At 40.4% G+C, this 15428-nt stretch overlaps 1 protein-coding gene across 6 annotated transcripts in view; it reads left to right on the plus strand.

The window, feature by feature from the left end:
• Positions 1-15428, plus strand: part of HMGXB3 (HMG-box containing 3) — a 47249-nt gene that overhangs the window by 11221 nt on the left and 20600 nt on the right. For 4 of the 6 annotated variants that reach the window (XM_019464401.2, XM_019464402.2, XM_019464403.2 and 1 more), the window contains 5 exons: positions 4234-4365; positions 8747-9165; positions 10784-10959; positions 11100-11197; positions 13402-13500. In XM_019464401.2, the coding sequence (XP_019319946.1) occupies positions 4234-4365; positions 8747-9165; positions 10784-10959; positions 11100-11197; positions 13402-13500 (924 nt within the window). The remainder of the gene's footprint in view (positions 1-4233; positions 4366-8746; positions 9166-10783; positions 10960-11099; positions 11198-13401; positions 13501-15428) is intronic. The other 2 variants (XM_053907018.1, XM_053907019.1) reach the window with 2 other exon arrangements.

Below are 15428 nucleotides of genomic sequence, written 5' to 3' on the forward strand. Positions count from 1 at the left end.
AGAGAGAATCCCAAACAGGCCCCATGCTCAGTGCAGAGTCTGATTTGGGCTCTGAGATCGTGACCTGAGCGGAAATCAAGAGTCAGATGCTCACCCGACTGAGCCACCCAGGCACCCCTAAATTATCTGTTTTTGAGTGAGCTTTGGTAGTTTGTCTTTCAGGGAATTTGTTCATCTCATATAAGTTGTGAAATTTATTGATGTAAAATTGTTCGAAACATTCCTTTATTTTTTTTTAAACTGTGGTAAAGTAGGCATAACATAAAATTTATCATTTTATCCATTTTTAAGGGTATAATTCGGTGTCATTAAGTATATTGACATTGTTGTGGAGTCATTACCAGTATCTATTTCCAGAAGTTTCATCATCCCAAACAGAAACCTTGTACCTATTAAACTATAACTCTCCTTTCTTCCCTCCCATGGCCCCTGGTAACCTCCGTTTTACTTTCTGTCTCTGAATTTGCATGGTTTAGGTACCTCATATAATTGGAGTCATGCAAATATTGTTCTCATGGTCTCTCCTTTTTTCACTTAGCATAATGTTGTCAAGGTTCACCTATCTTATACCGTGTATCAGAATTTCATTCTTTTTTATGGCTGAATGATATTCCATTGTGTGTATACGCTATATTTTCTTTATCCATTCTTAAACATTGATGGACATCTGGTGTGTTTTCACCTTTCGGCTGTTGTGAATATTGCTCCTATGAACTTTAGTGGATAAGTGTCTGCTTGAGTCCTTGATTTCAGTTGTTTTGGGTATATACCTAAGAGTGGAATTGCTGGATCATGTGGTAATTCTGTGTTCAAAATGCTGAAGAATGCTTATCCTTCTAATATCTATAGATTCTATTGCTTTTACTTCTCTCATCGCTGGTAGCATAAATTTGGGTCTCTCTCTCTCTCTCTCCGCCCCGCGCCCCCCCCCCCAAGCCTGACTAGAGGTTATCAATTTTATTGACCTTCAAAGAACCAGCTTTTAGTTTCATTGATTTTCTCTATTGTTTTTTCTATGTTCTGTTTCACTGATTTTTGCCCAGGTCTTTATTATCTTTCTTCTTACTTTGGGCTTCATTTATTCTTTTTTAGTTTCTTAAGATAGAAGCTGAGGTCATTGATTTGAGACCTTTTTTTTCTAATATAGGTGCTTAGTGCTATAAGTTTCCCTCTAAGCACTACTTTAGTGGCATCCCACAAATTTTGATATACTTTCATTTTCATTTTGTTCAAAATACTTCTAACTTATTCTTTGACCCAGAAGTTACTTAAAAGTTTTTTTAATGTTTATTTATTTTTGAGACAGAGACAGAGCATGAGCGGGGGAGGGGCAGAGAAAGGGCGACACAGAATCTGAAGCAGGCTCCAGGCTCCGAGCTGTCAACACAGAGCCCGACGCGGGGCTCGAACTCGCCAACTGCGAGATCATGACCTGAGCCGAAGTCAGACGCTCAACCGACTGAGCGACCCAGGTGCCCTGACCCAGAAGTTATTTAAAAGTATATTATTTGCTTTCCAAATATTTGGGAGTTTTCAGATATCTTGTCTTTTATTGATTTCTGATTTCATTCCATTATAGTCAGAACTTTGCAGTCTGTAAGACCTGAATCCTTTTAAATTTATTGAGATTTATTTTATGGCCCAGGTTATGGTTTGTCTTGATAAATGTTCTGTGTGCACTTGAAAAGAATGCGTATTTTGCTTTTGAGTGGAATATTATACACATATCAGATTAGGTCACGTTGATTGATAGTATTCAACTCTTACATCCTTAATGATTTTCTGTTGCCTTGTTTTATCAGTTATTAAGAACAGACATCCACCTATCACTATAAATAGTATTTATTTCTTTTTCCATCTTTATTAATTTTTGTGTCATATGTTGACTCTTTTTTTTATTAAGTACTTAAACCTTTAGGATTGTTATGTCTTCTTGGTAAATTGACCCCTTCATCATTATGAAATGACCTTCTTTATCTCTGGCAATATTGTCTGCTATGAAATTTACTTTTTTTTAATGTTTATTTATTTTGAGAGAGAGAGAGAGTGTGTGTGTGTGCACACATGAGCAGTGGTGGGTAGGGAGGAAGAGGGGGAGAGAGAGAATCCCAAGCAGGCCCCACACTGTCAGCGTGAAGCCTGACAGAGGGCTCGATCTCAGGAACCATGAGGTCATGACCTGAGCTGAAATCAAGAGTCAGATGCTTAACTGAGCCACTCAGATGCCTTGTCAGTCTGAAATTTGAATATTGAGCTTTCTTTGCATTGTTGTTATTAGCAAGTTTTATCTTTTTCCAGCATTTTACTTTTAACCTATTTATCTTGTATTTAAAGTACTTTTTTTTTTGCAGCAGTATATAGTTTGGCTCTAAGAGCAAGACTTTATGACAACCTTCTATTTTTTAATTGTGGTATTTGGGCCATATACATTTAATGTGATTAATTATATGTTTAAGTTTAAATTTGTCATTTTACTGTTTTTTTATTCTGTTGTATTTTGCTTTATTTTGAATTGGATGTTTTTGATGAATCCATTTTATCTCCTTTATTGGCTTACTAGCCATTAACTTTGTATTAGTTATTATGGTGGCTTTTTAGGATTAATATTGTACATTTTAACTTATCACGGTCTATCTTCTAAAACCTTGGATAAACAATATATTTTTAGATGAGAAAGTTGTATCTTAAACAGGAACAACCCCTGCAACCCAATTCAAAGGCCTGAGCCTTTGCTCTCCTGGAAATTGTTATTCTCTCATAATTTAATAAGTGTCAGCCAGACTCTTCCAGAAAAGCTTTTATAGATAATACTTAAGAATGAAACACCAGCCTTGAAAACTAGCATTTTTTCCCTAAAGTTCTTTCTATAAGCTGCTGTTTAGGAGTCTTCCCAAGTTCATGGGAATTTATTTATAGAACTGACCTAACTTAAATTTTTACTCTGCTTTCTGGTGGTATTCAGAATGAATATTCTGTATGGAGCCACAGTCGGAGTGAAGATCAGAGAAGTTTTATATCCCAGTAATAATAATTTCTCACAAACCTATAGAATCTTCTACGGTTTACTGAGTGACATGTTTCCTTATTTCTTACCTCATTTGTTTTTCAAGAGATATCCATGAAATAGGAAGAATAGGAAGGGCGGGTGATTTTACAGAAGAGGGGATAAGGTGACTTACCCCCATGTCATCCCGTGTGTCAGTAGTGGAGTTGGAACTTGAAACCCGGTCTCTTTCCCTCTTACCACACTACTTCACCCTCAACCTTGACTTGCTACTATTAGAATCACCTTTTCCCTAGGCATTCTGGCACAGGTAGCCTAGTGGCAGCTTGGTGTTTCTCCAAGGGAGGTTTTTGCTTTTTGGCCAGGCTAGGAAAAATGGGACTAATATCTGAGTAAACATCTGTAAGACACAACAAATCTGACAGGAAAATGTCTCCTTTGCGGCATTAATCAAGAAATGGAGCTTGGCTAATTTCTGTTTGTAGCCGAAAATAAAAACCCATTGTAATCATTCTGTTCAAAGGGAAATCATTGGAGATGGTGAGAGCCAGTAGCTGAATATATTCGTATGCCGATAATTAAATTCAGTTGCATATCAAAGGACTTGATTTCTGTTGAAATTCCCTTTTTTTTTTTTAAGTGGCCATACTCTATTTTTATATCTCTGAACCCTAAGTCCTAGGTTCTCTGATTTTTAACTAACAGGAATGAAGAGGAAGCAAATTCTTCGAAGTATTTAGGGCTGTAGTGTGCAGCCAAGTGCGTGGAAGGAATCTAGGACCAAGAATCAAAGACCTCTGGGTTCTAAGTCTAGGTGTGCCCTAGATTCACTATACAACTTGAGGTAAAGCATTTAACTGCTCTGAACCTCAGTAGTTACAAATACCTACTTCATAGAATTGCGGAAAGCGTTAAATGAGATATTGGTAAAGCGTTCAGCGCTGTGTGGTGCTTCATTAATTAGTAGCAGTTATTGCTGTGTCTGTTCTTCTGATACCTGTGTAATCCTAGGCAGCTGTCTTTCCTCATTTGAACCCAGTTTCTTCATTTCTCAAAAGTGAACTAATTGTATCTTACAACCTTTCCAATTCTGACCTTTTAAGATACCACGAATTGGCTATTCTTCTACAAACTGGTATCCTCCTGGCAGTTTTGTGCTTATAATGGTCTTCAGGATCTGAGAGGGCTTGCACTGTGGTGTTGATTCTGACCCACTCTTTTCCTTACAGACCACTACATACACCCGCCGGGGCCATGGGACATGCACCAGCCCAGGTTGCTCCTTTACCTACGTCACCAGGCACAAACCACCTAAGTGCCCTATCTGTGGTAACTTCCTAGGAGGGAAGTGGATCCCAAAGGTAAGGTCCATTGGCCATTGCTGCTTTGGAAACCCCATAAAGTAGGCTCCCTGTTCCCCTTTAGAGCAAAGGACTTAAAAAATAAATATTTGTTTTTACTTTCTGACTATACAAGTAAGTCATTTTCATAAAATGTCATCCATAATCTTACCCCATCCAAAGAAAAGTCATTATTAACATTTTGTTGTATCTTCTTCTAGTCTTTTTTCTGTGAATACACAAGTTCTGTAGCTTGACCTTTTTTTTTTTTTTTTACTTCACATATCATGCCATTAAATATTCAAGACCATTATCTTTAATTGCTTTATAACTTCCTATGAATGACTACACTATGTCAGTTTATTCATTTCCTGTTAAATTTTTAACAATCCACCCTCCACACTGACTGCTTAGTGATTCAGATGCGTAGCTCACATCTGCTCACTTTTTAGCTCAAAGTCCTTTCAGTATCCTATAGCTGCTATTAAAAGTAAAGGTCCTTAACCAGATATCTAGGTCTTTCATAGTTAACTCTCCAAATGTATACTTCTGTCTCTGTTTCTAAGTAACTGATGCTTGATAAATAAATGAGCATCAGAGCTATGCCCCTGTGAAGTTCAGTTCAACACATTGCTTTGTTACTTGTTTTATACTTCACATTGACTATATAAATCATACATAACTTGTCACATTTTTGTATGAGACTGTAAATTGTTTAGGGTCAAAAGAACTAGAATCGTCCGGGATGGGATATAGAGGAGATGGTCTTGAAGGATCAGTGGAATTTGGGTAGGTAGAAAAGGAAAGAGAGAGCATTGTTTTTGTGACAATAACTTAGGCTAGGTTTGTGTTTGTTAGGTGTCTAGCTCAGCAGGGTCCACATTTATCTGTAGAGAGAAAACTTCTATAGTGCCATACCTTTTAAGTTCCTTGGGGGCAGTTTCCATAGAACATCTCTGAAAAATACTGGGATGGTGACTTTTGCCCTCTGGCTGAATGTTGGGAGTTCAGGGCATCACTAATTCCAGGAGACAGAATAAGTTAATACTTAAAAATACACTTCTGGGGGTGCCTGGCTGGCTCATTTGGGAGAGCATGAGACTCTTGATCTCGGGGTCGTGAGTTTGAGCCCTACATTGGGGGTGGAGACCATATATGTATGTACATACATACATAAATACATAAGTAAACGCATAAATACATAAACTTTTAAAGGGAAAGAAAGAAAGAGGCATGTGATCTCTGTACCGGATTTCTGGCACTGAGTTCCTAAAACCCTAGAAATTTCCAGTGTTAGGAGAGAGAAGAGTGTCTTTGGGAGGATAAGAAAAAAAAGTACACTTCTGGAGTCTGCTTTTCTCCGTTTGAACTTCTGTCTCTCAAGGATTTTGGCTATATAATCTTGGGCAAGTCATTTTATGTCTATTCTTGATTTGGTTTTTCTTTCATTTGTAAATGGAGATTAACAATAGTGCCTACCTCATTAGGGTTTTTGGATGGATCAAATGAGATTATCCCTGTAAAGTGGATGGTGCATTCCTAGTATAGATTAAATCCTCAGCAAGAGGTCACTGCTATCATTATTGGCAGTAATAGAATTACAGTCTCTATTACTGCTTTTTACACTATCAGTTCTCAGGGCAGGAAGGGCCCAGTGCTTGTGTGTTTCAGATTTTGTTGAGTTTCTTGTGCTCACCATCTGTCTTGTGCTGCTGTGCAGCCATTCAGTTTCCTCCCATCCTAATTATCCTCCCCAAAATGTACTTCCTCATCTGCAGTAGGGAGATTGAATAGGGTAGTTGGACTGCTCCTTGACCCTTCTTCACAGATGCACAGCAGGTTTGTCACATGACCTTATTTCTGATGCTTTTTTATGGAAGAGTCTAACTCATCCTGTAGCCTTGTCTCCTTCAGGTTCTGTTTTTAGTTTGGCTTTCTTTTTTTCATTTATGTCTTTTTCCCTTCTTTGATTGAAATAACTTGAGCCATGGTTCTCTTTCTGAGAGCAAATTCACATTGTGAAATCAAATTTTTTTTATTAGCTACTTGTCCCCCATCTTTTAAAAAAAATTTTTTTTTAATGGTTATTTTTGAGAGAGAGAGACAGAGACAGAGTGCGAGCAGGGGAGGAGCAGAGAGAAAGGGAGACTCAGAATCTGAAGCAGGTTTCAGGCTCTGAACCATCAGTACAGAGCCTGATGCAGGGCTCAAACCCACGAACTGTGAAATCACAACCTGAGTCGAAGTTGGACGCTTAACCGATTGAGCCACCCAGGCGCCCATAGGTACTTGTCCCCCATGTTGATTTGTTAAGTCAGATTCTTTTCTCCAGAGGTTTTTATAGAATTGCCATGTAAAGAGTAAATACTATGATTTCAGAATTTCATAGGATCAGAGTGAGTGAGTGTAAGAAGAAAAAGGGTAACATTTTAGCATCAGTGCACTTGGAATTTTAGGGAAAAAAGTGACTTTGGTCATCAGGCAGTTCAATTCCAAGTCTCTAGTTGAGGAAAGATAGATTCAAGAGAAGTGACTTGTTAAGTTCATGTAGCTAATTATGTCAGTGCTTTTCCACTAAATCACACTTCTCAGGCATTGCTATGCTGTTTAGCTGCAGAATTTTAAGATTTCTGGAGTTCTGATTTTTGAAGCTGCAAGTATAAATAGTTTCTAAAAGCTCCAAATGTGTTCATGCCTGTCAGGAAATGACTCACCTTTTCTTGTATTGTTCCAGAGTTTCATACTGGCTAAAATTAGCCCAAGAAACGTTTGGCACAGTTCCCAATGAGTTGGATGGAACAAAAGATAGTATATAAACCTCTGTAGCCCAAGGCCTCACTCCTTTGGCTCTCTGATGGTGGTAATTGAGGTCTCTGAGCAGGCAACTGGTGGTATTTACCTTCTATCTGGAAAGAAAGTGAAATCTCAAAAGGGTAGGCTGAGTTAAGGAAATGTGAGCTCATTAGCTAGTTATTTTGCTCTGATTCCTTAAATTATTCAGTCTCCCTGAAGAGAATTTTTATCTGCAACAGCCTACTTAGTGGGCAGTGTTTTGCTCAGAGATTTCATTGCAGAGATTTAGCTTGTCTCCTGTTTTTCTACCAACTTTTCCCTCTCCAGCAGTCAGTAAGCTCAGTGCAGTTTACTAGGAATTTTTCTCTGTATTTAACTTGTCTTCACGGACTTATTAAAGTCTAATAAGTCTAATAAAGTCACACTTACTGTGTGTTAGAATCGGAGAATGCTTTACAGGAGATTTCTTAGGTCATCTATGTTGGTTCTTAACCAGAGGCAGTGTGCTGCCCAGGCCCCTTTGGAAGTGGAAGGGGTTTTGGTAGTCTGTGACTGGGAGAGAATACTAAACGGTAATAACATCAGCCACAGATGCTAGACTTCTTCAGCATGCAGGGGAATCCTGCACCATGAATTGAGCCCCCCGAAAGACTGTTGTACTGCTGTTGACGAATGGTGAGAGGCCGACCCTCTTGTTTCATGGTAGCAAAGTGAGAGAGTTCAGGTGAAGGTTGTCTGAGGTGACATAAGTCATTAGATGTGGAGCACAACCTAGATAGAACCCAGCTTCTATGTTTATATCTCTTCATTTATAGCACTTTTCACTATTCACATGGAGTTAAAAGAACCTTCCTGAGACAACCGCGGTTTTAAAAAAATTGCTTGTGTATGTAGGTAAACGTATGTGTATGTATGTATGTGTGTGTATAAATAATAGTATATTTCCACAGCATAAAAGCTAAGGCACCAAGGAATTTTTCAAGTAGGCTGACCTGAAATAGTGGCTGGGATTTATAGTGAGTTTGAATATTTTCTAGTAAGTAATTAATATACGTATGAGTTAATTTGACTGAGTGAGAAGTTTGTGGCGTGTGTGTAAGCCAGCCTTAAGACTCACCTGAAAGAATCTGGGACAAAAGATAGAGTTTTCCCTAACAGAATTGGAATTTTTGAGGCTCATCATGTGAGATGTGACTGCATTGGGATAAAGGGAACACCAAGATAAAGAGCTTGGGACTTCTGGGCCCAAATATGGCAACGTATCAGCTTCTTTCTAGACCTAGAGAAGCAGGCTTTGAACAAAGGTCAGGTTCAAAATGCCAACTTCATTTTCTGAAACCTAAAGAGGCTATCAATAAGAAATTTGTTAGAACAGCTGTATGCTAACCTGGGTGTTGAATATTGTAGTGAAGGGGACCTGAAGTCTGAAGACTTGGATTCTGGCCAGCTTTGTCTTGACACCTGACATTAGCCTGTTCCTGCCTCTGGGTCTCAGTTTCCTAGTCTGTTGCCCATACGTTGTTGTTGTGAGGAGCGAACGAGAAAAGATTTGTGATGTGTTGTCCACTGTAAAATGCCAAATGCCTACAGGCATTCTTATTTTTTTTAGGAAAAGCCAGCCAAAGTCAAAGTGGAATTGGCTCCTGGTGTCTCCTCCAAAGGTTCGGTGGTTAAAAGAAATCAGCAGCCTGTCACCACTGAGCAAAACTCCTCTAAGGAAAATGCCTCCAAACTGACTCTGGAGAACTCAGAAGCTGTAAGCCAGCTCCTAAGTGTAGCTCCTCCGAGAGAAGTGGGTGAGGAGAATGAGTGGGAGGAAGTGATCATCTCAGATGCCCATGTTTTGGTCAAGGAAGCTCCTGGGAATCGTGGTACGGCAGCCACGAAGACGCCGGTGGTCAAGAATGGTGTGCCGCCTGAGGTCTCTCTGGGGACAACTGAGAATGACAGTCCAGGACCAGACATACCACCACCAGCTGAGAGGACCAGCACCTCCAGTCCTCTCCCTGCTCCCAAAAAGCCTGCAGGGTAAATGTGTTTATATGTTATAGGATTGTTTTTAGAATAGCAAGTTGGGAAATGTTCCTTGTTTTGTTTTATGTCGTTATTAGCATTACTGAGAGAGGCAGCAGAGCCCAATTAATGTTTCCTATTTTAGAGATATGGAAACTAAGGCCCAGAGCCACAGAATGATTTGCCTTTCCTCTTACACTCTGCTGTCTGTGCGTTGCTGGCACATTCCTGTGCATCCCTTCTTGTCATTTTCCCAGAAGCACTTGCTAGGATCCTGTTGGTACAGCCTGAGGCCAGTGTTAGAAGCTAGTATCCAATCCTGGATAGTAGATTTGGAAAGAGAAGCCTTATTAAGGTATAGAAAGATTCTTGTCCTGGTGATCAGAGAATTCAGTTCTGGTTGTAATCTGTCTCTGACTTCTGTTTGACCTTGTGCATAGTCACCTCATGCCCGTTCTTTCCTCTGAAAAATCTTGAGTTGGATATTAGAAAAATCTAATCCTTAATGGCTGACCTCATAGACTTTAGATTGTGTGTGAAGCATGCATAGCCCAGTGCATTGCAGATAGGAGGTGGTCCATAAATATGGGCTATTTTTCCTCCCCATGCCCTCCCTAAAGGCTTGACTGCATTTTTCATGTGGCCCCTTCCCAGAGGCAGTTGTGGTCTTGTAACTAAAGGCCCTTATTTGTTTATATTAGTGGTTCTCAATGGGGAGCAGTTTGTCCCCAGGGGACATTGTGGCAATGTTTAGAGACATTTTTGGTTGTTAACAACTGTGGGGAAGAAGGGTGCTGCAGGCATCTAGTTGGTAGAGGCCAGAGATACTGCTAAACATTCACAGGACAGGCTCCTACAAAGAATTACCCAGCCCAAAATGTCAATAGTGCCAAGGCTTAGAAATTCTGGTTTCTATTATTTGATTTAAAATTGTTTATTGTTGACTAGGAGATATATGCACATGATTCAAACTCAAAGGGTATAAGGAATATACACTGAAAAAAATCTCTTCTAGTCTATCCTTAAGTCATCCATTTCCGTTTTCCAGACAATCAGTTTTCTCAAATTTCTGTTTTCAGAGATAATTTTAGACATATACTACAAATATGTGTATGTGTATATATATTTTTTCCTACCTTTTTTTATATAAATGGTAGCATAACTTATGTATTTCTACATCTTGCCTGTTTTTATTTATAGTATACTTTGGGATGGTTCTGTATCTTTAGAGCATGAAGCTGTGTAGTTTCGACTGTTCGTTTTAGGCAAGCGTGTCACTCGACAAGAGCCTTCTGTGATGTAGGCTCTGTGCTCAGCATTGGAGCTACAAGAAAATGTGGATTTTGTTCTGCGGGTGTTTTAGCCTCCCTCATCTGGGAGACTGATATACTTTAAATACTAATTAGAGACAGATCAGATATTATAACTACACTAGCTGTTTGTATTCCTCACAGTGGGCACTATTTTGTATTTATCTTCGTAATGACCCCTGAAATATCTACCCTGAGTTTACTACACTATCCTTCTGCTAAAATGCTATTTGGAGATTGTGCTTTGGTTTCTTCCACTTGGTCCAGAATTTTTAGGTTTCCCTTCTTTTTTTTTTTTTTTTTTTTTTTTTTTTTTTTTCCAGAGTTGACCCGCTCACCCCTGGGCTCAGAGCCCCTGAGCTTAAGGGCAAAGCTCGGGGCAAGCCCTCATTACTGGCTGCGGCAAGACCCATGAGAGCAATTCTCCCAGCCCCATCTAATGTGGGCCGAGGCAACAGCATGGGACTGTCCAGGGCCAGGCAGGCCTTTCCCCTGAGTGGTAAGGGCTGGGACAAACCCGGGAGCGGGGAGCTGTCAGATAGGAAGGGGACAGCATTGGGGTTGTTGAGAATGGAGATGAGAGAATGAGGGGGACTCTGAATGCATTTAAGTCACCAGTTTGACTTCTGATTGTCTCAGATAAAACCCCCTCTGTGAGGACTTGTGGCCTGAAGCCAAGCACGCTGAAGCAGCTGGGCCAGCCGATCCAACAGTCATCACACAGCAGCGAAGTGAAGGTAAGACCTGTTCTCCAGAGGTAGGGCATCCTGGGGGCAGGCCTGCTGCTCCGAGAACAGGGCTTCTATTTAGTGTCTCAGAGCCATAGGCAGAAGCCTATTACATTGGAAAGTGACCTCTGGAATGAAGTTGAGCATGAATGAGTTACTTATTTTTACTTACTTTTTTTCTTATTATAAAACGAATGCACGTTTAAACTTTTGACTTGGAAATAATTTTTTTAAGTTTATTTATTTTGTGAGAGAGTGTGCAGAAGGGATACAAAGAGAAGGACAGAGAGAGAGGGGGAGAGAGAGAATCCCAAGCAGGCTCTGCACCCTCAGCAAGGAGTCCGATGTAAGGCTCTAACTCATGAACTGTGAGATCATGACCTGAGTTGAAGTTGGATACTTAACCCACTGAGCCACCCAGGCGTCCCTTAATTTAGAAACAATTTAAAATTTAGGAAAATAATTGCAAGAGTGAAGACAGTACAAAGAAAGTACCCGTGTACTTTTCACTCATAGTTGCTTATTGGTAAGGTATCACCCATTTTGTTTCATCATTTGTGCTCATGTATGTTTCTAAAGTACATGTAATTTAAGGGAAAGTTACATGGCCTTTTGCTTCTTAATATTTCAGTGTGCATTTTCTAAGAATAAGGATATTCTGTTACTGAAACATTGATACAATACTTCAGTCTGTCATTTGTATTCCAGTTTCGACAATTTTACCCAGTTATGTTCTTTATAGCGTTTTTGCACTCCAGTACAGGGTTCATTGTAGGATTAGATACTGCATTTAGTTGTCTTGTTTCTTTAGCCTCTTGAAAAAATGAACGCGCGGTTGTTGTAGAAAATACAGAGAATTCAGTAAGGCAGAAAGAAAGTCAGTCTCTTGTAATCCTGCCACCCAGAACTAACTGCTGATGGCATTCTGTGCCCATTCAGCCTCTGAGGCTTTTCCTAGGTTTGTGGGCATTTTTTTAATATAATTTTTTAAAACCAAAAATCATGGCTCTTCACGTTCCAGTTTGTAGCCAGTACAGTCCATTCATATTAATGATAGAGGTTTTTTTTTGGTTTTTTATCCATATGTGACCAGAATAGTTACTATCAAAATTCCCTAAATGAGCATTTTTTTACTAGACCTCTTTTTTTGGGCCATGACCCTCAATAACACATTTTTACATCACAGCCCAGTAAACATCCATACCTGTATACATAAAAAGAATAAGGAAGCTATGCCCTTACTATATGTGGTTATTTTGGTATTTTCCATTTTGCAAATGGAAATGGTTTCAACTCATTAAATTAATTTCATGACCTGTCAGTGGATTTTGTGGCCTGTAGATCAAAAACCCTGTTAGACCAAAATGGAATGGGAAACTCGGGCTGCCTTCTCCCTTGCAGGGTGCTCTGCCAGGCAACTCCCTTTGTTCCAAATTTGCCCCAAATAGAGTATCAACTGGCTTTTACTTTGAAGGCTGATCTGTCACCCAGATGTGGTGTCAGCACTGGATGCATGTGTGATTTAGATCTAGAAGGATCTAGTCTGCTTTTCTGCTTTGTAGATTTCCAGCCTTTAGAGTCCCTTTACTTGGGTAAACTCCCGGTCTTCTCTGTAAATAGTTTCCTTTTGACTGGTAACATTGGGTATTTGTTAAAAGTTGCAAGTCCTTTTGCTAGTCTTAGGCCAGTTAAGTTACATCAAATTATATGTTCTGAATATCAACTTAAATTCAGTATTACAGAATAATTACTAATGCTGTCTTCATCTTTTTTTTCTTTAATAGTATAGAACATTTGAAAAGTTCATAGATAGTGGTGAAAGGGGAAAAAGTCACGATCTTCCTCTCAACCTGTGACATTTTAGTGAACAATCTTTTCGAGTTCTTTCTATGCCAACATTACTCAACCACATATTTGTGTGGTATATGACTATTATAAGTTTTTCCCACTTGGTAGCAGTTGTAAATCTGATTCACAGTGTTTCTGGTATGCAGTGTTAGAAGCTGCACAGAAGAATGTGGCAACCCTGGGCTTGAAAATGACATTTAAACTTTTGGCGGGCTGGTGACTGCTGACTAGCATCCTAGAGCTCACATGGAGTGTGGCTCTACAAATTCCCTGGGAAACTATTTCCTCAAGCTCTTTCAGGACACAGGCCCTCAGGAGTGTGAGGTTTTATAGAAAAGCACTAAATCACTGGTTCTGATCCACAGCTAACAAATGGCCCGGGCAGTCGGACGTCACAAGTAAAAGTTGTAGAAGTCAAGCCTGATCTGTTTCCTCCATACAAGTACAGCTGCACTGTAACGCTGGTAAGTGTGGCCAGGTGATGGGTTGACAAGGACATGGGTTTTGGTTTTAGGTGGAGGGCGAGTAGAAGTCTGAGGGAGGTGGGGAGTGGTAGTTAGGAGTGAGAGTAGGGTCAGAGATAGATCATTGGTTCTGAAGATCCCTTCACTGATCCAGATGGTAGCTGCTGGGTGAATTAGCTAGGTGTTTTGCAGGCGAGATCTATAGCGTGTAGGCCAGTTGAGACCTGGATGTTTCTTGGAGTAATTGGACATGAGAATCCAGTCCAGCTGTAGCATTCAACAGTCTTTGGACCTTTTAGCCTCAAAAGTCTGTTATCCACTGGTAAGTGTGAGAAAGGTCTATTTTTCCCCCTTAAAATAGAGTCACAGTCAGTACTGGCCTCTTAAAGGATTTGAGAAGTGCTTTGGTAAAGCATCTTTGTTTAGCCTCGCGTTTGCCACAAACCTTTTCCCTCCCCACCCACCTTTTATTTTTATCCTTATTTACTTATTTTATATATCTTTTTTAAAAAAAAATTTTTTTTTAACGTTTATTTATTTTTGAGACAGAGAGACAAAGCATAACGGGGGAGGGTCAGAGAGAGGGAGACACAGAATCCGAAACAGGCTCCAGGCTCTGAGCTGTCAGCACAGAGCCCGACGCAGGGCTCAAATTCACGGACCATGAGACCATGACCCAAGCCGAAGTCGGCCGCTTAACCGACTGAGCCACCCAGGCGCCCCTTATATATCTTTTAATGTTTGTTTGTTTTTGAGAGAGACAAAGCAGGAGTGGGGGAAGGGCAGAGAGAGGGAGGGATAGAGAATCCCAAGCAGGCTCCAGGCTCTGAGCTGTCAGCACAGCACTGCAGGGGCTCGAACTCACGGACTGCGAGATCATGACCTGAGCCGGAGTTGGACACCTAACCGTCTGAGCGACCCAGGCACCTCATCACCTTTTATTTTTAACACAGCATATATTAACATCCCAATAAACATCCCAGTAAACAAACAGAGTGGGACTCTGGGGTCATCCTTTTACAGGGGAAGCCACATGGAGCAGTGGAATACGCACTCAAAGGACTTAGTCCCAAAGTGGTTCTGGCTCTGCTGCCAGCATGCACATGACTTGGGGCAAGCAGGCATCTTTGCTTCTCTGGTCCTCAGTTTTCACCGTCTGTAAAATGCTGCATCAGTTTAGATACCACGTTGGGGCTCTTTTTTTGCTTCTAGCATTCTCTAATTTTATTGATCCTTAGATACCGATTAGCCAGGTAACTTTTGGCAGGTTCTCTGCCTGAATTGAGTAAGATACACAGATATTGAGAGAGCAGCTGGATTTTTAAAAACTCTTACCTGATAAAGGCAGGCAGGTACAGAACCATTCATTCCTTCATTCAGAAAATATTTACTGAAAGCCTGCTCTGGCCAGACCCTCTGCTAGGGATTCTGTAGTAACAAGACAGGACAGTATGGTGGACTAGTGCATAGACTGGCCTGATCCTTAAGGAGAATATCTCCTTTATCCTGAATATCTGCTCAGGTTTCTTTTCTCAGAGACTAATTACTACCTTCTCCATGCCATCTATACCGTCACCTCCCTATCCCTTTAACTACAGAAGGCCACTAGGGTTACTATCTGGGGGAGCTTCCCAGGACCTTCTCTTTTTTGATTAGATAGCAGCATGTCACAGGAGCCTAGATGCCAGAGATTTGAGCTTAGGTAGTCCAGAGGTCCTGATTGTCTTCAGGAAGGGTGTGGATGCTTGTTCACCACAGTCTTCAGCCTTCTGCTAGAATAGGCCTGCTTCTCTCTGCCAGTAGCCTGGACCCTGAGGGCATTTGAATTTCTAACATTTTTTACAAATATTTATTTTTTTGAGAGAGTGAGTGAACATATAGGAGCATGTGTGAAATTGTGTGTGTTGGGGGGGGGGGGGGGGGGAGAG

This window comes from Panthera pardus, unplaced genomic scaffold (assembly GCF_024362965.1).
Source record: "Panthera pardus isolate Hobbes unplaced genomic scaffold, ASM2436296v1 HiC_scaffold_2, whole genome shotgun sequence".
NCBI lineage: Eukaryota > Metazoa > Chordata > Mammalia > Carnivora > Felidae > Panthera > Panthera pardus.